Source organism: Apodemus sylvaticus, chromosome 11 (genome assembly GCF_947179515.1).
Source record: "Apodemus sylvaticus chromosome 11, mApoSyl1.1, whole genome shotgun sequence".
NCBI lineage: Eukaryota > Metazoa > Chordata > Mammalia > Rodentia > Muridae > Apodemus > Apodemus sylvaticus.
The window spans coordinates 107,049,239-107,071,837 of record NC_067482.1 but is presented as its reverse complement, the minus strand read 5'-3'; the positions used below and the strand labels follow the sequence as shown (position 1 = coordinate 107,071,837).

At 36.5% G+C, this 22,599-nt stretch overlaps 2 protein-coding genes across 35 annotated transcripts in view; one reads left to right on the top strand and one right to left on the bottom strand.

Annotated features, from left to right (window-relative positions):
- Window positions 1–22,599, bottom strand: part of LOC127696398 (uncharacterized) — an 837,478-nt gene that overhangs the window by 655,818 nt on the left and 159,061 nt on the right. The window lies entirely within an intron of this gene.
- The window catches only part of LOC127696395 (ubiquitin-conjugating enzyme E2 pex4-like), a 312,120-nt gene that overhangs the window by 249,874 nt on the left and 39,647 nt on the right, over window positions 1–22,599 (top strand). The window contains exons 3-4 of one of the 18 annotated variants that reach the window (XM_052199068.1): window positions 9,155–9,257; window positions 19,302–19,399. The exons of the other annotated variants lie outside the window; for them this stretch is intronic. Coding sequence (XP_052055028.1) covers window positions 9,155–9,257; window positions 19,302–19,399 — 201 coding nt within the window. The remainder of the gene's footprint in view (window positions 1–9,154; window positions 9,258–19,301; window positions 19,400–22,599) is intronic. 18 annotated transcript variants of the gene reach the window in all.

Genomic DNA, 22,599 nt, shown 5'->3' with positions numbered 1-22,599 from the left:
GAAGCCTGACCACCTAAATTCAATTCATATGGTAGAAAGGGAGAACTAAGTCCTGCAAGCTGTCCTTTAACTTCCACATGTACAGTATGGTGCAGTGTACATGTTCACACTATAAATGATGTAAAAAAGAAAAAAAATTTAAGAAACAAGTTCTAAGGTTCATCCACAATCTTGTTCATCCTAGTTTGATTTCTTTGACTTCCTTATTCTTTGTATCACACTTTGCTTTAGAATTCTGTAGTTTTGTCACTACCAGCTATGCATTGTTATGGAGAAATAAATCTGAGACCAACTTGATTCTTCTGCCCACATTTTTTTTTACTTGATTTCCTTCTCCTAGATGCCCATGTTATTGCTTTAAGTTTAGTACTTCTTGCTCAAATATGTTCTATTTATTCTATATTTTTATTTTCTTGTGAATTAGTTTAGGCTGTATTTATTACGGAAAGCTTATATATGACTTTTAAACACTGAGACATTTCTCTAGCTTCAACTTTTATAGTTAGTCATTTTTATTTTTTAAACTACATTTTAAAAGTAAACTTATACAGTATCTTATTGTCAGCGTTTTGAGATACAGGTAAAGGAGGCAGTTTCACACTGTCGACCTCAGCAGCCTAACATATTCCCAAAGAGTTTTAGGAAAATTGACTCAGGCCAAACCAGCATTTGTGAATTTGACTTGAAAAGAAGTCAGGACTAGACAGCATATTATGAAGCAGACAGAGTTTAGTAAACATTTTAATACAGGTTTAAGCATGTATTAATAGATGTCTTGTAGGTTTACAAATGGTGAGGAAAAAAGTCTTCCCTCAGGAATATTGGAAGTTAGAACATTTTTACTGTAAGCAGGGAGTCAGGGGTGGAGGGCTCACAGCAACTCTCATTAGAAACATAGTTTGGATGATGTTTGGAGCTGCCTAGTATTTTTCTTAAAAGGTGGTAGCGAAGGTATAGGCTTGTTCTTGAGATTCTTTTGTTTTGTTTTGTTTTTTGTTTTTTGTTTTTTTTTTTTAATTTGGTTTTTTCGAGACAGGGTTTCCCTGTATAGCCCTGGCTGTCCTGGAGCTCACTCTGTAGACCAGGCTGGCCTCGAACTCAGAAATCTGCCTGCCTCTGCCTCCCAGAGTGCTGGGATTACAGGCGTGCGCCACCACCGCCCGGCTCTCCATGCTGTCTTAACTACCCGTCAACTCAAAGACCCTCCTTCTACTTCCTGAGGCTGTTCTTGAGATTCTAAAGAACATTGTATTTGTTAGACTATGGGAAGACTATGGATAATTAACATTTTCTACATGTATCCTAAGATAGGACAATATTTTGTGTCTTCTTTTGGTGATGAGGAAACAGCTCAGTCAGTAAATTGCCTGTTCCAAAGCTTGAGAGGATCCCAGTTTAGATTCCCTGCAGGGACTTAATGCTAGAAGGGCCGGGGGCAGCCCTGGAGCTCATTGGCTAGCCAATTTAGTCAAATCAGTGAGCTCAAAGTTCAGCGAGAGACCCTGTCTCAAATCTGAAACCACCAGCTGTTGGTCCTTGCCTTCCAGACTCAAGCACTTATATGCACACATCTTATTTTTCTGTTTTATAATACCACTATAGGTTTTATCCTACTTTATGGATAAGAAAATGAAGCTTGGGAAAAAAATGAGATGACTAAATTTGGCAAGACTAAGGAGAATTGAAATGCAGACTTAGTCCTGACATATAATACCATATAATGTATATGGTCTTCTGTTCTCAGGAATTCCTGCTGCATCAGATTTCAGCAGAGAAGTATGCTGATGATGTTGTATTTAAGCACAAGCTACAACATACAAAGGGCATCAGGATATGTCTAGATAAACTCATCAGGATATGTTTAGAATATAAGAGTCATTTAAGTTTGTAGGGAGAGAGAAAGAATGAGAATTTAGATGACTTTGACAACAGAACAGCTTTATTTAACCTGAGAATGACACACCATGGTCAGATGTAGGTGGTAGAATGTACCTGTTAATTCTAAGGAAGAAAATCCTTTTGGCAGAATATTAGAAAGTCTTATAAATATGGAATGACTGTTTTTTGCCTGTCTGCTCCATGGTCCCCCCCCCCTTTTTTTTAACCAGTTAGGAAGTCAGCTCACTGTAGCCTATGACTCAAATGTAAAGAAAAATATTCTAATTGTAAGCAGTTTTAATGTTGATTAGAAATCTATAAAGATTATTAGATTGGATCTTTAAAAAAAACTATAGTAGAAATGTAATAAAATTTTTGCAGTTGTTTGTTGATATATCACTTTATTAGTTACTTTTCTATTACTGTGAAAAAACACCATGACCAAGGCAATTTATAAAAGAAAGTGTTTAATTGGGCTACAGTTCCAGAAGATTAGACTTTATGATGGTTGAATAAAGGCATGGTGGCAGGAACACCTGAGACTTTGACTCTTAAACAGCAAGCAAGAGACACAGTGCTAATCTCAATGCTCACTGCTGCTGACACATCTCCTCCATTAAGGCCATACCTCCTAATCCTTCCCAAACAGTTCTACAAACTGGGAACCAGGTATATGAACATGAGCCTATGAGGGCTGTTCTCATTCAAACCACCACTGGTATTTTTCCAATATTGATTTATTAATGAAGGTTGAGGAAATGATTGTTTGTGTAGTTACAGTAATTACAAAACACACCTCTTTTCTGTTTCTCAACACTATTACAGTAGATGTGTAGCAATTCCTGTGATAGAGTGGTAACATTATTTTGGTAAATCATAATTTACTTAAGAAAATCTACAGAATATTTAGATAAAAGGTTTTATATGTTACCTTAATGGTTTAAAGAATTGGGCATGATGGTGCACTTCTGTAATTTCAATTCTAAGTTGAGGCAGGATTATAAATTCAACGCTAGCCTGGACTACATAGTGAGACTTTTTACCTCAGAAAGCCAGAAACTTGCAAAGATGGAAAGTTAAAAAAAAAAGATTCAAAGAGGATCTGCTGTAAAGATGGGACTCTAAGTTTGGGGTCATGGTTTTTGCCTTTAACCCTAGTGCTGGGGCACTAGGGAGGCAGAGCAGGCTATCTAGGGACAGACAGTGAGACCTTGTCTAAAAAACCAAAATGTTTATTTTTATTATTACTATCATCATTGTTATTTGTTTGTTTGTTTATTATTGAGACAGGGTTTTTCTGCATAGCCCTGGCTATCCTAGAACTTGTTATATAGACTAAGCTGGCCTGGATCTCAGAAATTCGCTCACTTACCTCTGCCTCCCAAGTGCTGAGATTAAAGGCATGTGCCACCACTGCCTGGCAGATATTTCTTAATATCTGTTATCTAGTCAGATTTCATATATTCAGTTAACTCATAAACATCTCTCACCTCTTTAATGTTTAGATTCTATAGAAAATTGCTTGCAATCCCAGGTCTTGTCCTTATAATTTCTCACATGTAGCTTCTATTAGTTATATTCATAACAGGGATTCTCTTAACGTGTTTCTCTGTGTGTTTTATATTTGACTCTTTGTTGTTGTTGTTGTTGTTGTTGTTGTTGTTTGGTTTTTTTGTTTTGTTTTGTTTTGTTTTTTTTTTTTTTTGGTTTTTTTGAGACAGGTTTCTTCCTGGTTGTCCTGGAACTCACTCTGCTGTAGACCAGGCTGGCCTTGAACTCAGAAATCCGCCTGCCTCTGCCTCCCAAGTGCTAGGATTACAGGTGTGCACCACCATGCCCCGTTTTATATTTGACTCTTACTATGAGCTTTGAACAGGTTCAGTTTTGCTACATGAGATTACCTCAAAAATAATGACTTTTATCTTTTAAAGATTTATTTGGCTTATTCATTTTACATAGAAATTTTAAAAAATGTAGAAAAAGTAATAAAGTGACATTTCTGAAACTTTTCAGCTTAATGTATTTTTATTTTTTAAGCCAGAGGACAATCTTGCTTTAAAAGAAAAAAAGCAAAACAAGACCCAAAAACCCAGAGAAGGCAAACTTTAAATTTCTGCAGCTTCTTAAAGTAGGAAGATAAACAGGAGGAAGAAGAAGCTATGTCTTTTGAATCAGGAAAAGTTAAATTTGTTTGAGTAATTCAGAAAATTGGGCATGTTCAACTTAGCCATACCCAGGGGCTCCATAAACAATCGCATAACTGGAGTTTTTTGAGAGAGCTGTTATTTGATAACATAATTATTATTTCAGTATTTGATAATAGAGTGCAAGGTTCTTCTACTTTCTTTGGTTTTCAAAATAATGTATTGCTTGCACAGGGTAGGCCAAGAATTGGATGATGAGATGGCTCTGTGGAAAAGATGTTGTTACCAAGCCTGCTGACCTGAGATTGATTCTTTACATGGTTGAAGAAGTATATCCCTCCCTCCCATCCTTTTTTCTCTGTAGCTTTGGCTGTCCTGGAACACATTCTATACACCAGGCTAGCCTTGATCTCACAGATATCTGTCTGCCTCTGCCTCCTGAGTGCTGGCATTAAGCCAGCTGTGGGATAAGACCCAAATCAAAATGACAAAATGGTTTACTAGCACCTAATTATAACAGCCATGGCTGGTTGGTTTTGTGTGTGTATGTTAGTTACTCATGTATTGAAATACATTTGTCTATCCTTCACGGTTATTATTCATACTAATACTCAACTCATAACATTTTTAGCCAGTGGGGCTTCTAACTGATAGCTTTTGTTTTATTTAGTATTGAGAAGAGCCTAACACATTTTATTGAGTATTGAGAAGAGCCTAACATATTTTTTCCTTATGCCTCAGACTTAGAATCTGTCATTTCTTCCCAAAACCCTGCTTCACTGTTAGCTGTAAATTTGTATTAGAAGACCATATTGTGGATACTAGGAATGTTCATCATACTGAGATGACTGTTTCCCTGAACCTTTTCTGGTGTATAAGTCTAGTTTTTAAAAAAACACTTTATGAATTTGTATTGATCCTAATAATTCATGTTTGTTCACTTTTCATATGCTCTCATCTTTTTAGAGACATGTCTGACAGGATCTTCTTTTCCCACCCTCCAAAAGCTGAAATCAGAGAGTATACACTATTATGCTTACTCTTAGTTTTTGTGGATTCATGCCTCTCCCCCTGCCCCAAATTAGTTGATTATTTCTCAGAGCGAGGTCTGATTCTATAGCCTGGGCTGCAAGGGAAGATCCTATTTAAAACAACAGCAGCAATAACCACAACCATTATAGTGTCATATGTCTGTAGTCTTAGCAAAGAGGCTAAAGGGTAAGGCCAGCCAGTCTACATACAAATTTCAGGCCCACTAAGACAAAATCGTGCCTTAAAAAAAAAACAAAACAAAACAAAACAAAAACCTGAAAAATCAACCAAATAAAACTACTTGATTGCATGAATTTCATTTGCTCGTGGCTATGGCTACTGTAATTTTTCTATCTATCGAAACCTTAGAGAAACAATTTCCACTTGCACTTTTCCACCTTAACCTTGTTAGTGTTGTTCTAGTTATCTTTACTGCTTATGCTGAAGACGGTTTTGGCTCTCTTTTTTGAACCCAATGGCCTTAATTGAGATAGTGTTTCCATGCTGTAGAAGAGTGAACTTATCATTGTTGGCTATTTACTCTGTTAAACATATTAGCTTCTTTGTTTTCCTGCTTTCCTCTCTGGCAAAAACCCTGATATATTCTGAGGATGTCTCTCAGTGGTAGAAGACTTGCCTAGTGTATGCAAGGTCCAAAGTACAGTCTATAACTCTGCAAAGACAGCCCCTCTCCCAACATATACAACATATATGTGCTGTAGAAATTTAACATTAAGTAAGTTTCCCCCTTTCAAACAAGTATCTCATCTTGTGTTTCCTATTTTAATACATTTGTGTCATTTTAAGAACTAAGATGAGATATACTATGTTCAAATGTAATAAACAACATATATACAAATAATAGTAGATAAACATATCTATGTTCACAGTATTATACAACCATTAACCTTTTCTAGTTTCAAAACCATTTCACCACTTCATCAAGTATCTTCAGTGTTTGTGTTATTTATAAGTATGTACCAACATGCCTAGCATGGTTTTTAAAGAATGACTGCTTTCTTTTTAACTATGTATACATTTGTGTCTGTATATGGGCTTGTGCATTTGAGGCCAGAAGATGGCATCGTCTCCCCTAGAGCTGGAGTTACACCTAATATGGGTATTGGGAATCAAACTCAAGTTTTCTGCAACTGCTATATCATCTTTTTCTTTTTTCCTTTTCCTCTTTTCCTTTCTTTCTTTCTTTTTCTTTTATTTTTAGATTTATTTATTTTATGTATATGAGTACAATGTAATTGTCTTCAGATACCAGAAGAGGGCATCGGATCCTATAATAGGTGGTTGTGAGCCACCATATGGTTGCTGGGAATTGAACTCAGGACATCTGGAAGAGCAGTCAGTGCTCTTAAATAACGAACCATCTCTCAAGCTCCCTGGTATATCATCTTTTAAGCTCTGAGCCATCTATCCAACTTTTTTTTTTTTGGTTTTTTGAGACAGGGTTTCTCTGTGTAGTCCTGGCTGTCCTGTAACTCACTCTGTAGACCAGGCTGGCCTCGAACTCAGAAACCCACCTGCCTCTGCCTCCCAAGTGCTGGGATTACAGGCGTGCGCCACCACGCCCGGCTATCTATCCAACTTCTAAAACTGGTTTTTGAACATTTAAATCTCCCAAGCTCGCCCTACTTTTTGAAAATGTATTAAGAACAAATACATTCCAATTCTTCCAAGGGTTATCATTGCTCCATGTATGAAGTTGAAACTTAATATGGCTAACAAACGCCTTTACTTTCCAGTTTTTGCCATTTTGTCTTGTTTCATTTATGACTCTTTGTTCAGTATAGGCCCAGTTCTTCATTGTAGATATTCTATAAGTCTTTCTCTTTCCCTTTCTCCCTCCAAGGCAGGGTCTCATTATTAGTCACGGTCATTTTGCAACTTAACCCACCTCTACTTCCCATGTTCTGGAATAAAATGTGTGTGTCCCTCTGTGCTGCACCCCCTTCCCCCTTTTTAAACTTTTGAGACTAGACATCACAATATAGACTTGGCTGGCCTCAGAGTTGTGGTGCTCTTCCTGCCTTTTTTTTTAAAGCTATTAAAGATTGTTATATGCCCCTCTTTTGTACTTCTTTAACCCCTATTCCTTGTACTACTTTTAGGTTACCTATTTCACATTGTCCTTACTTATATATTTTTCTGGAACAATGAACCCATGATAGTCAAATGCTAGGTAATACAATACAGGCTGCAACTATAATGAATAGGATTTTTAACAGAAGTCAAGATTATTTAATAAATTATTTTTAAAAAGGTTTCAAAGATAGGAGGGTAGTTCTTGAGCTAGACCTCAAAGGAACCATTCCCATCAACACTAAAGTGTGTATGTGTATTCTTTTTTAGTAGCTAGCAACATAGTTGGGATTCAGTGAAAGGTATATGATTATAAACATAATAAGTTTAAAATGCAAATCATATCTTAATGGTATTTTAAAATACAGATTTTATCTGTTTGCTTTGCTTATTAGATTTATAAAATCTGTGTTCAAAATCCAAGAAAAGAAGTTCTTTGTGTTAAAATACAATTTAATTCTTTATTTTTACCATTTTGTTGTTGTTGTCTGCATGTTGTGATGTACATTAATTACTTTATTGTTAGTTGGACAAAATAATTGATCAAAACAGCTTTAGGAAGAATTGTTTATGGTTCATCAATTATTTAGTTCGTCATGCTTGGTAAGGTATGATAGCTGCAATGTGACAGCAGTAAAATGATGGGAGTGGATATGAGTCTTGTATTCTGTTTCACAATCCTTTTAGAATAGTTCCAACCACATTCCAAATTAAACTGTTTTAGAAGCACCCTCAGACATGCACAAGAGGTGTGTCTCCCAAGTAATTTCAAATTCCAGTAGATTGACAAATGAAGATGGACCTAATAGCCCTATATGAAGTTGTAATTGTTGAACTAAAACCACCTTTGATTGCTCAAAGTTATGGAGTTAGTGCTTCCATAGTTACCAGCACACTGTTTGGCATTTTATAGTACTCTGTGTTGTATTATATTTGCTTTCATGATTAGATGGCTCATCTTGATGATGGGCAAGTACTGTATGAGAATCATGCACTCATTTAGATTTCTGGCAAGTCCTTTCTGAACTGCTCTTAAACATGTTTTGTCCTTACTCACTGCCCAGTTTGAATCAGTCAGTCCTCAGCTCTCTTGACAAAATAATAACTTTTCTGGTGATTGTTGTGTATACTTACTATCATGATTCTTATCCTGCCTTCAAAGATGAAAGTATATTAAAATTATCAAATTATATAGTATACCTATTATATATACCTATAGGTATATATAGAATACCTCTAATGTCAGTTACACTTACTTAAGGCTATTTGAAAAACTCATGCGATCTGCCCATTACAAAGGCATCCTTATTTTATTACGTCCATCTCTGTAAACTCTTAAGGTTATACTCTTCCTAACCTGTTGTTTGATGATCCTTTGTTGGCCTTTGTTTTTCTACCTTACTAGTTCCTTGTCTCGATTCTTAATTTTCTGCCCTCATCATCTATTCTTCATGGCAGAACACTGTTTAGAAGAGAAGAATCTTATGATACCATCACTATTTCTGTAGGCACCAGCTATTCTTAGAAAGCTATTCCTGTTGCATAGTTGAATGTACCTCAAGGCATCATGGCAATCAGACAGATGTTAATGTAAGTAAGAGTTGAAAACACTCGGCAATTCTGACGTAAAAGTGCTTTTGGTTGTTTTTTAAGAATTAGTCTTAAAGACTATAGAAAACTTGCCATTTCTGATTTGATTTGACTTTTGATTTTCTTTCAACTAAAATCTCTTGTGAGAATCAGCCTTATTTGCATTTTGATTGCCTCTCATAAAACCTACCCAGAATGCTAAGAGCTTTGGTTGAATCCCAAGGTAGATGTAGGAAGACAAAACAATTCCATCTGGATAGGTTAATATACCCATGGCTTCCTTGTTGTATGGAAATGTTATAGTTATGAAGCAGCATTTTAATAGTTTTCATAGTTTATAGCTTATTTATGGTCATACTTTACCTGTTGGAGAAAAACTGTTTTAAAGTTTTTATTGAAATTTTCTTTTTCCACAGAACTCAACAAAAATCCAGTGGGAGGCTTTTCAGCAGGTTTAATAGACGACAATGATCTCTATCGTTGGGAAGCCCTTATTATTGGTCCTCCAGATACACTTTAGTAAGTATACTGGAACTGACTGACATCTTCACTCCTTCAACTAAAATTAAAACTTAATTTTGAAAATTGAAAAAAATTCTAAAGTAGCAAGCAAAATGGTTATATCGAGTATCATTTCAATGTGATCATGTGTAGAGCCTTTGGGTTATGCTTGAAGCTCTAATGTCTAAAACATGTTTTTAAAAAGATAGCTTCAGAAATTTAAGCTATGTTGCTGCTGGAATAAATATGTTATGAAAAGCTTTTTCTAGTGAGGTTATATGTAACCCCCCCCCCACACACACACACACAGGGTTTTTCTGTGTAGCCCTGGCTGTCCTGGAACTTTCTCTGTAGACCAGATTAACCTCAGAATCAGAGATCTGCGTGGTTCTGCCCCCTGAATCCTGGGATTTAAGATGTGTGCTATGTGCTACTATTGCCTGACTGTAAATAATTTACACACACACACACACACACACACACACACACCTTCTATAATTTAGGATATTAATTTTTGTAAGCTTGGAGGAGAAGAGAAAATTTCATCTCTAATTATATATTTATGTGTGCTTCTGTGAGATTATGTTCATGTGAATGAAGGTGCACTAGGAGGCCATAGCTGTTGGATCCCCTGGAGCTGGAGTAACACCTGATTGTAAACTGTTTGATATGAGTATTAAGATCAAATTCAAATCCTTTAGAGGCTCTTAACCTCTGAGCCATTGCTCCAGCCAAAAGAGAAAAAAGTCCTATGCAATTTAGAGAAATTTCTCAGTAGTTAAGAGTACTGAGGTCCTAGGTTCAATTCCCTATGGAAATGATTTTCCTTCTCATGTTTACCATGCCTTGACCCCAAAGGAAAGGAAAACACCATAATTAAGGATGACAGTTTTACTATTTTTTTAACACTACTTTTTAAAAATAATTTATTTTTCTTTTATGTTCATTAGTGTTTTGACTTCATGTAGGTCTATGTGAGGGTGTTTGATCTCCTGCAACTGGAATTATAGACAAGTGTGAGCTGCCATGTGGGTTCTGGGACTTGAACCCAGGTCCCCTGGAAGAGCAGCCAGTGCTCTTAACTGCTTAGCTACCTCTCCAGCCCCAGTTTTACTGTTCTTAATGCCTTATTTATTAAAGAATAAGATTGCAATTTTTTTCTTTTTAAAAACAGCTCCTTTTTATGTAATTAAATCAATTAATATCTATGTGTATGGTGTTTTGCATGCATATATATTCACTGTGTTTGTCTGGTATCTGAGGAGGTGGATGGCATGGGAACCTCTAGAACTGTACTTATAGATGGCTGTGACCTGTCCACCAATAGGTGCTGGGAATTGAACCTAGGGCCTCTGGAAGAACAGCCAGTACTCTTAACTAATGAGACATCTCTCTGGCCCTGAGATTTTTACATAGAATGTATTCTGTATATCTGTGTTTTACGACTTAAGGGAACTTTCAAGGTCTATTTTAATAATTTTATAACCTGGTCTTCACAGAGTATAGTTTATAAGACTATATTTTGTTAGTTTAGTGTTAGGACATAAAATAACTTATTAACTGACTACTAGTTGTTGAAAATGAGGCGAATGAGCTAGAGAATGATAACAGATCTTTACATCTGCAATTCTTTGGGACTGCACTTCCTTCTTGTAAGTCCTTCCCCCTAGCCCTCAAGTAGCTGTTTGAATATATATATGTATGTATATATATATATATATATATATATATATATATATATATATATATATACATACATATATATATTCAAAAAGTGGATATATATAAAAAGAAGGGCTGGTGAAGATGACTCAATAAATGTTTGCTATAGAAATGTGATGACAATTCCCAGAACCCATGTAAAAAAGTGTAATGTAGTAGCCTGTGTTTGTGATCCCAACACTCCTGTTGCAAGATGAGAGATAGAAATAGGTGAATTAACCCAGTTATCTTGGAGTAGACATTTGGCAGTAATGAAAGAAGCTCCCTCAAAAATACGGTGGAAAAAGAGAGGAAAAAGTTAAAGCAATGTGGGAGTTCATGTTTTACACAGTGGGCAAAGGGTGGTTCATGCTTTGTTATAGTTTTTAGCAGTCATTGTTGCTCATATGTTTCTGTTTTGTTTTTGTTTTTGTTTTTGGATTTGGTTTTTTGAAACAGGTTTTTCTGTGTAGCCCTAGCTGTCCTGGAAATCACTCTGTAGACCAGGCTGGCCTTGAACTCAGAAATCCGCCTACCTCTGCCTCCCAAGTGCTGGGATTAAAAGCTTGCGCCACCACCGCCCGGCTTCATATGTTTCTTTGAAAACAACATATGTTTCTTTGAAAATTGATATATTTGCATCCATCAGTTTTGCCAGTTGATTTAGGTGAATCTGGTCATGGCATGGCATTAGGATTCTTTCATAGCTGCCAGTAGCCACCGGAAACCAGTTTAGAGAAAACTCCCTCACAATCACATTGTTATTTGAGGTAAATTTTATAAATTTTGCAAATCATACTATGTAAGTAACCTGGTCTATGATCCTAACACAGTTCTGGTCTGTTCTTCATGTTTATTCTTCTGTGTTTAAAATAGTGTTTGGTTTTTTTCCCTCCAGGCACAGTACCTCTAGGGGATACAGAGGAACATTCTGATGATAGGATTCCTTTACCCTTAGTGTAGCTATAAAATAATGAGAATTATTCTCCTAAACCAAGTTCTTATGGAACATTGTTTAGGAATCCAGGCTTAAAGCTTCAACTCTTAAGGGCTCACTGAATTTTTTATCCTTACATGCATTTGTGTCAAGTATTATTAGTTGATCAACAAACACACACACTTCTGGGTTTTTAAAAGATAGCTACTCGAGCATGTGGTGCAAACTTTTAATCCCAGCACCAGGCAGCAGGACTCATAGTGATACCCTGTCTCATATAAAGTCCATATGGTAAGACCATTTTAGTTAACAGCTCATTCTTTTTATTAACACCCCATTTTACTGCCCCCTCCCCGCGCGCGTGTGTGAGGCCAGGTTGGCCTCAAACTCAGAAATTTGCTGGCTTTTGTCTCTTGAGTGCAGGAATTAGAGGCATGTATAACTACTGCCTAGCTTATTTTTATTATCTATAATTATGTGCTCATGTTGTAGAAATTTTAAATCCCAATCCCGAGTTTCTACCCTCCTTTGATCATTCAGTTCCTGGATAAAAGACACACTCAAACTTTGTATTTGTAATAAGCCTTAATCAGCATTAAGAGCTGGGGAGATATCTATCCTCTATAGTATTATTTCTGTTTCCCAGCCAATAGTCCTATTATATAATTTGCCATGTTTCTTCTGGGTTGCACTTAACTCTAACTGGCCATACAACATGGCCATTACTTCAAGATTAATCTAACTGGTGGCAGCTTCTCCTCCATTCACTTCCTTCTTTCCCTTTCTCAAGGTTTTCCTCTGACCTCCAGCCCTGGAATCCCAATCCCTGCCTATGTCTGCAGGCTGTGAGCATCTTTATTTACCAATCGGAAATAACTTGGGGCCAAGGTCACATAGCACCAATTGACTCTACTTTAGGACTCTCTGATCTTTGGAGCAATGCTAATACTGGTCTTGAGGAACCAGTATTAGCACTAGAATACAAGCAATATCAAGCCAACCCAGTACATATACAGGTCTCTGTGTAGGTATGTGTATGTGAGTGGAGTTGCTTCTCAGAGGTTGAACTTGTAAGATCTCATTGGAACTGTGCTTGTAGTGGTTGTGAGCCACCTGACTCCTCAAACAGATCAATGCTGTTAACTGCTGAACCATCTGCCATCTATTCAACTCTGGTTGTGGGTTATAAAATGTATTTCTCACTGTATGTTTCTAAAAGTGTTGGCTATTGGTTTGTAATGTGAATAGCAGACATGTTTTTGGCAACTTTGAATGTACTAATGAGACACTGGCCACTTCATCCAGTGCTTTTCTGAAATCTGTAACTTTTGTTTAGGGAAGAAGAGAACGTGTGCCTGGGACAGGTCCTGAGAAAATAGCTAGAAAGGTGTCAGGACAAAGGACAGGGAAAGACTTTATAAATGGAAGCTTTTTAAAATGTTACTTGTTGGGGGAGATAGGTACTAGGACAATTTTATTAGAGTTTGAAAGAAAAACCCGAGATCTGGCAAACTAAATCTTAATAGCTTCTTAGTGGAGGACAATGGAGGAGAGAAGGAGAAGACCCTGCCATTTAAACTGTCCACATAAGAGGTTAGTTTACATGGCTGTGGTGGAGGGTGGGAGGGAGCTTAGAAAAAGAGTAAGGAAGCACAAAATGTTGGGGAAAGGGCCAAGTGGTAAGGCAGTGGCTCTCAACCTGTGAGGCACAACCCCTTGTGGTGGTTGAATGACCCTTTCATAGAGGTCATATCAGATACCATCCTGCATATCATATTTACATTTATGATTCATAACAAAAGCAAAATTACAGTCATGAAGTAGCAGCAAAAAATTATTTTATTGTTGGAGGTTGCCACAACATGAGGATTGCAACATTAGGAAGGTTAAGAACTACTGTGTTAGGGAAGTGTGCTTACAAAAGAAAGATAAAGGGCTGGAGAGATGGCTCAGCAGTTAAGAGCACTGACTGCTCTTCCAGAGGTCCTGAGTTCAATTCCCAGCAACTACATGGTGGTTCACAACCATCGTTAATGGGATTTGATGCTCTTTTCTTGTGTGTCTGAAGATAGCTGCAATGTACTCATATATAAAATAAATAAACCTTAAAGGAAGGGGTGGATGGGGGAACAGGGGGAGGGAAGAGGGCTTATGGGACTTTCGGGGAGTGGGGAGCCAGAAAAGGGGAAATCATTTGGAATGGAAGTAAAAAATATATCGAATAAAAAAAAAGCTAAAGAAGACAAGGAAAAGCAGACAGACTTAAATGACATTTACAAGGCTGTTAATTCTAAGTACTTTATAGTATGTTCTTAAAAAGCACTTATTGACTTAAGTGCAAGAAAGTGATCTTGTAGTTATTTCAATAATGTGAAGAGGATAGACTGATTGAAAATAAGTTGGCATGGATTTGAGTGGTATTTGAATCTCAGTGATAGTGGTCTGAGGTGTTAACTCAGAGAAAGTGTTATGCCAAAATTCTGTAAAAATATGGTATGCTGTTTTGTGATAGTATAACTAACCTTCACTTAATTACTAAAGGACACTCCACACTATTTACAGTCTGTGTAATCAGTGCCTAGTACATTTAAGTGTTACTTTAAGACTGATAGTTGCCATGGCTGTTACAGAGAGAAACATCTTGAAAAACAAAACAAAAAGATTGATAGTTACTGAGTATTTATGTAGTGTGATGGCTTATATGCTTGTTCCAAGCAGTGGCACTATTAGGAGGTGTGGCCTTGTTGGAATAGGTGTGTCACTGTGGGTGTGAGCTTAAGACCCTCACCCTAGCTGCCTCGAAGTCAGCCCTACTAGCTGCCTTCAGATGAAGATATGTAACTCTCAGCTTCTCCTGTACCAGTGAGTATCTGGATTCCTGCTTTGATGACAATGGACTAACCTCTAAACTGTAAGCCAACCCCAATGAAATATTGCCTTTTATAAGACTTGCCTTGGTCGTGGTATCTGTTCACAGTAGTAAAGCTCTAAGACATGTAGTTATTTTACCCATCTTCACCTAGCATAATTTTTTTTTAAATCTGTATCCAATATTGAATTTTTCTAGTGCTGCCAAGAATAGATTTTCTTAGCCAGGTTTGCTGGTGCATGGCTTTAATCCCAGCATTTGGGAGGCAGAGACAAGCTGATCTTTGAATTTGAGGCCAGCCTAGTCTATAGAGAGAATTCTAGGACAGTCAGTGCTACAGAGAGAAACCCTATCTTGACCCAAACCGCTTCCTCCAAGTAACTTTTCTTATGTGTATCACGTTTGGAAAGAAAGGACCAAGCTCTTTAGGCAAGTGCTGGACCACTGACAGATTCTGAACCCCAAAATAGAGTTTTTTGTTTTTGTTTTTGTTTTTGTTTTTAATTGAAAAGGGGGTCTTGATATGTAGTTTGGGTTACTTTAAATTCAGTAGGCCTTCTGCCTCATACTTTCCAATGCTAGATTATAGGCATGTGCCATACCCAGTTAAGACTTTTGTGATTTAATTTACAAAAATAACAAAAGGAGGTTTTGTGCCAGAAATATGACCTTGGTTTTCAAATGTTCAGGAGTTGGTTATATAATTCCTTAACATCATGTTAATTGTTCCAATACTTTCTACCAATACTTTCTACATGGAGAAATATTTTTACTTCACTGCTACTTCAATGTCTTTTTTCTTCCCCATAGTCAAATCTTTTTATGTGTGAACAATAATAAATACAGTCTGTCTGTCTACTTTGTGATTTTTACCTATGAGTTTTTTAGTTCCTCTGTCCTAACTTGACACTGAAAGTTTGTATACTCACAAATTGGCTGCCACTAAGCCAGGTGGGTTTTTTTAATTTTTTAATTTATTAATTATTTTATTTATTTATTTATTTATTTATTTATTTATTTATTTATTTATGTAAGGTGGTTTTTTTGGGGAGTGGGTAAAGTGAGGTAGGAGAGGCACAGGTAGATGATCCTTAGGTAAAGTAGAGGATAAGTGAATCCATTTAAAAAAAAAACATTTGAGAACTAGCGTAATTATTAGAAAAACATCTGCCTTAAAATTTTTTAGGGCAACACTATTAAGTAAATTTGACAATTAATTATTTAATTACACAATTTAGAGGGGCAGTAGCTACTTTTTAGCATGAGAATTCCAGTCAGATATTGTGAAGCTTTTGAATGAATTAAATCAACCAAAATGAAGTGACCTGGGAGAAATGAGGTGCAGATATTTTGTAGAGACTTTTCTAATACCCCTTTACATATATTCTTGGCTCTTTTATGGATTTCTAGCTTTCTCAAATTCTGTCTGTCTACTTATTTTCTACTCTAATTTTAAAATGCTTATTTTTAAGACTAATTACTTTCTTTTTAATCCTTGATATCTGTGCTACATTTTATGTTCATCCCTCCATGGGAAAAAACAGCTTTTAAAAAAACTAAAAAGATTGTGTTCATGTGTCTGAATGAGTAATATAAACATCACATGGGTGCAGGTGCCCCTGGAGGCCTGAAGAAGGCACTGGATCCCTGAAATTGGAGGACCAGGCAGCTGTGAGCTGCCACATGCAGATGCTGAGAACTGAGCCTTTGCAAGAGTAGTAAGTGCTCTGTGTCATTCCTCCAGCCTTACATCGTTCCTTTTTCATGGTTATGCTTTATACTAGCTTTATTTTATTTTTTTCACTTCTAGCTAATTTCTGATGACTTATTATTTGGAGGCCGGGTCTCATGTATCCAAGACTAGCCTTCAGTACCTTGCTATATATTAGAGGACCTCTGTTCCTAGTTGTCTTTCTGCTAGTCTCCTCCCATTGCCTCAGAAACTAGTTTTATTCCTTTTTTAGAGACCTTTATTTGTATTATGTACCACCCTCTTTTAATCCCCCACCCTTAAAATCAAGAGAAAAGATCTTTCTCAGGCTGATATGGTCTTTATTATTTGACTAGGCTGGCCTTGAACTTATGAGAATCACCTTGAGTTGCCAAGCATGCACAACCACACAGACTCTCCATATATAAATGTTAATTTTTTCACCAAATTATCCCCTTCATTGTGCGCTTTACCATTTTTCCATTTAATCTTTTATGAACTTTTTCTTACTGTTTTCATCAAGTGTGATTTTCTTTTCAGACTCTGAGCCCTCAGCTTACCTCCTTACTATTTGGAAATATTTGATATTAATAGCACGCCCTAGCTCCCCACGTCCCCTTTAATGTTTACCCTGTGCATGCAGTGCCTATGGAGTCCAGAAGAGGGCGGCTGATAGCCTTGGAATTAGAGTTACAGATGCTTGTCTCTGTGTGTGTTGGGAATTAAACCCTGGTTTTCTGGAATATCAGCTAGTTCCCTCAACTGCTAAATAATCTCAAACATTTTTTAAGCAGAAAAAAGTAATAAAATCCAGTATTTATAATTAAAATTTCAATCTGTACTGAAATGTGTAAAGCACATTAAAAGGATCCCATGTCTTATATCCTACAGTTGATAACTGTTACATGTAACGTGTTGTTCTTATTGTTATTATTGCTGTCATCATCATCATCATCATCATCATCATCATCACCATTTGATTTTGTTTTTGAGACAGGGTTTCACTATGTATCTTTGGCTGTCCTGGAACTCACTCTGGAAACCAGGCTGGCTTCCAACTCAGAGCCTGGCTTTTTTCTTTTGAGATAGGATCTCTGCCATTTTTTCTTTCCTATATTCTTTTTAAAGATTAATTTATGTTTATGAATGCACTGTAGCTATTTTCACATATATCAGAGGACATCAGATCCCATTACAGATGGTTGTGAACCACCATGTGGAATTGAACTCAGGACCTCTGGAAGAGCAATCAATGAGTGCTCGAACTGCTGAACCATCTCTCCAGCCCCTCACTTTTTTTTTAGTATACATATATAGCAATATCTCTATTCATAATCCCGCACTACAATCCTCCAAGCTCATAACCACAGTGACTAGAGACTTCTCCCAAACTTGAAGGATGAAGAACAGCATTCTGTTGAGTGTTAACATTACTCATGGGCTAAACAGACCAGCAAATAGTCAGCAGGATTGGAACCTGTGCTTGGAGAAGGGATTTCTAGTCTATTGCCTTAACCACTTGGCTGTGACCACAGCTGTGTTTCTATTTTTATGTCAGTGTACAAACATCTGTCCCCATCTTTTAAAAATTACTTATTAGTGTGAGTGTGCATAATGTGTATGTGGGTATGTGCTCCACAGCATAGATAAAGAGGCCAGGTGACAAATTTGTAGAGTTTGTTCTTTCCATCCATCTTTAAGTAGGTTTTGGTGACAGAGCTCAGGTGTCAGGCTTGTGTATCAAGTGCCTTTATTTCCTGAACCATCTTATCAGTCTAATACACACCTTTTAGAGATTGGGTCTTGCTGTGTAGCCCAGGATGACCTTGAGCTAGATATCAGGTGCTAGAATTCCATGTGAATATCACCATTTAGTCATTTTTGCTTCCTAAGGCTGGCTTGATTTCTTCTAGCTGTATGGACAGTTACTTGTGAGTTGCCATTTGGGTGCTGGGAATCAAACCTATATCCTCTGCAAGAATAAGTACTCTTAACAATTGAATAATTTCTGTAGTCTCCAGTTAGCATTCACATAATTCATCTGCTCAGGGATTGCTATTCACAGTGGACTGGGTCCTCCCATGTCAGTCATCAGTCATGACAATCTTTCACAGACATTATCATAGGCAAATATGACCCAGAAAATTCTTTAATGGAAGTGTTCTCCTTTCAGGTGGTTCTAGGGTCAAGTAGATAATAAAAACTAACCAAGACACAAGCCATTTTCAGAGTGTTACTGGGTAGTACATTAGATAGTACAGACAGAGTATCAATATTGCAGCATTTCCATTCTGGAAAGTTAGTAGTATAAAACCTCTCTGGGAGACGTTTTTATTTATTACTGTCCTTCTAATGAAGTTTTAATACATGATGAAATGAACAAGCGAGATAAATAGAAGTATGGCAATCTGATATCAGAAAGGGAAATCACAAAATATATGCCTAAACTTTAAGATGAGAAAGAGGTCTGGGTATGACCAGAGCATAGAAGAAAGATTATTTGAAACCAATATAGAAAATTCAGCAAATTGAATCATGTAGACAAGATTAAACTTCCTGAATTTCATTTGAAGACATATACTGAAAAGACTTTTACCATATCACCAATAATCTGATCTGGACACCTCTGTTTCCAAGTGTTCCTTTTAGTTTTACTAATTATCTGAGAGTTTAGGAAAGCAGAACTTATAGTAGTTTATTAAATTGTGTATTTGTATTTAGGAAACTAGTATTTTTGTCTACCTTTTTTGTTGGCTTATCATCTGTACCCTTTTATTTGTCTGATTGAGTACTTATAAAGAATAACATAAATTCATGAACCTGGTTTTTCTTTTATTTTTTCAGTGAAGGTGGTGTTTTTAAGGCTTATCTCATTTTCCCAAAAGATTATCCCCTCCGGCCTCCTAAAATGAAATTCATTACAGATATTTGGCCCCCAAATGGTAAGTTTTCTAATTTTATTTTCACATTTGCAAGTTTAATGATCTGTCACTAAAGATTTCACAACTATCTCAGTAAAAGTGCTAAGTGATTTTATGGTTTTTTTGTGCATATGGTCTTGTAATTGACTCTAAATACAAAGGTTCTTAGGTTCTTTCCTTCCTTCCTTCCTTCCTTCCTTCCTTCCTTCCTTCCTTCCTTCCTTCCTTCCTTCCTTCCTTCCTTCCTTCTTTCCCTTCCCTTCCCTTCCCTTCCCTTCCCTTCCCTTCCCTTCCCTTCCTTCCTTCCTTCCTTCCTTTCCTTCCTTCCCTTTTCTTTCTTTTTCCTTAGTTTTCTGCTTTGTTTGGAGATGAGGAGTAGCAGGCTTGAGTTCCAGATCAACATGGACCTCACTATGTAGCTAAAGTTTGCCTTGAACTTTTGGTAATCTTTGTGTCTTAAATTGCCAATTGGTCGGCTTACAGGCAAGAGCCGCTACCACACTCTGGGAATGTTTACCTAGCATGCACAAAATCTTAGATTTGCTCTTCAACATTGCATAAAATGTATGTGGTGATGATGCAAACATGTACTCTTCTAGCTATATAACAAAGAAAGTTGTAAAGGTGTATCCCAAAATCTTATAGATTGCAGAATTATTTATGTTAGCTAAAAAGTTATGGCTAAAAGTTAGCCATAATACTAGTGCCTATCAGTTGATGAAAGTAAAAGCAAACTACTGCATATACATATAATGAAACGTGATTTGATTTATAAAAGTGTTTGGTATGATTTGGTAACAAAAAAGTGAAACCAGATGCCTTTGGTATCTGTCAGTGTCTGCCTTCACATGCACGGCCATACACAGGCATATGTTCATACATGGAAAATAAATATTTTTTTCAAATTAACAAACAGATGGAAGCAATCATTTAATAATTCCACTTATGAAATTTCAAGAATATGCAACTCTGAAGAGTATATTCATGGTTGTTTAGGACTGCTGGACAGCTTGAAGGGGAGAAGGGTCAATATAGATTATAAAAGAATTTGTGGGGGTGGTAATGACGACAAAAGTTCCTAAAAATGTGTGTGCTTTGGTTGTATAACTGAGAAGTGTACTATATAGAAACAATTGGATTGTATGCTTCAACTAGATGAATAATGTGTTGGGTGTTAAAGTTATTATGGAGATAGCTGGTAAAATTGTTCAGTGAGTTAAAGTTCTTGCCATGGAAGCCTAGTAATCTGAGTTTGATCCCTGGAATCCATATAGAGGTAGAGATCGCATTCCACTAAGTTATGCTCTGGCCTCTGCACATGGTCTGTGGCCTATGTGTTCATAGATACACACAATAATAATAATAAAATAATTTCCAAAAACACTACATAGCAAATAGTAATTTGTGTAGCTTAGATGTATGTCAGTTTAGACCTCTCTCTCTCTTCTGTTGTTGGTTTTTACTTGTTTGTCATTTTGGTTTAGTTTTTTGTTTGTTTGTTTGTTTGGTTGGTTGGTTCTTTTATTTTTGAGACAGGTTGTCACTGTAACATTGGCTGGCCTGAAATTATGTATGTAGATCAGGCTGGCATTAAACTCAGAAATTATCCTGCTTTTGCCTGTCATGTGCTGGAATTAAAGATTTGTACTGTCATGCCTAGCTTTCTTTTTTTTTTTTTTTTTTTTTTTTAAGAAACAAAAGTCCCTTTAATGAAAACCTTACAAAATTATCCCAAATTGCACGTGATTTTTTTTCAATTCTTTTTTTTATTATTATTTATTTACATTTCAAATGATTTCCCCTTTTCTAGCCCCCCCAACTCCCCGAAAGTCCCGTAAGCCCCCTTCTCTTCCCCTGTCCTCCCTCCCACCCCTTCCCAGTTCCCCGTTCTGGTTTTGCCAAATACTGTTTCACTGAGTCTTTCCAGAACCAGGGACCACTCCTGCTTTCTTCTTGTATCTCATTTGATGTGTGGATTATGTTTTGGGTATTCAGTTTTCTAGGTTAATAACCACTTATTAGTGAGTGCATACCATGATTCACCTTTTGAGTCTGGGTTACCTCACTTAGTATGATGTTCTCTAGCTCCATCCATTTGCCTAAGAATTTCATGAATTCATTGTTTCTAATGGCTGAATAGTACTCCATTGTGTAGATATACCACATTTTTTGCATCCACTCTTCTGTTGAGGGATACCTGGGTTCTTTCCAGCATCTGGCAATTATAAATAGGGCTGCTATGAACATAGTAGAGCATGTATCCTTATTACATGGTGGGGAATCCTCTGGGTATATGCCCAGGAGTGGTATAGCAGGATCTTCTGGAAGTGAGGTGCCCAGTTTTCGGAGGAACCGCCAGACTGATTTCCAGAGTGGTTGTACCAATTTGCAACCCCAACAGCTGTGGAAGAGTGTTCCTCTTTCTCCGCACCCTCTCCAACACCTGCTGTCTCCTGAATTTTTAATCTTAGCCATTCTGACTGGACAGGGTTTTCAAGTGGATTTAGTATTAGAAATAAATCCATTTGTAAAGAGCAATGAGATGAAAGGGAAAAAATAACAGACAAAACATTGTATGGGGAATTAAGAGCATTTTGGCAAAATAAATGTAAATATTAAGTGTATAGCTAGCTATAGAGTTAATAATTAACATCTCACAGAGAACATAGTTGTCATTCAACATACTTTTGGAAACGTTGCTTAAATCAGAGATCACTAGAATTTAAACAGTGTCAGTATAGAAGAACTTTTGTCTTGAATAAGACAGCCATAATGGCATCAGTGTTTATTTCTGATGACTATATAAATGACATATTTATTTTAAAAGTGTGATTCGGGATGATTCTAATTTTGGTCATTCAACTTGGAATGCATTCTACCAACATTTAATGATGAATCTTGAAGACATGATAATTGAAATATGACAAATTTAAAAGAACAAAACTGATTGTGTGATTCTGCTTCAGTGAAATATTTAATTAAAATAGAACGGGGCATTTTAGACACTGAAGATTTAGGGAAAGTAAAGAATTTGTATAGGCAATTTGATTTGAGGAAGATGTATAGTGGTTGTAATTGTGTATCATTGTGATTTTTAATTCTTAACTGAGAAATGGAAAAAATTGTAATTTTATTTGCTATATATAGTACAATAAAAATAAATTTCATGTCAACAGATATTAATTTGTTAATTAATGAGATAGATATTCTCATTTTTGAAG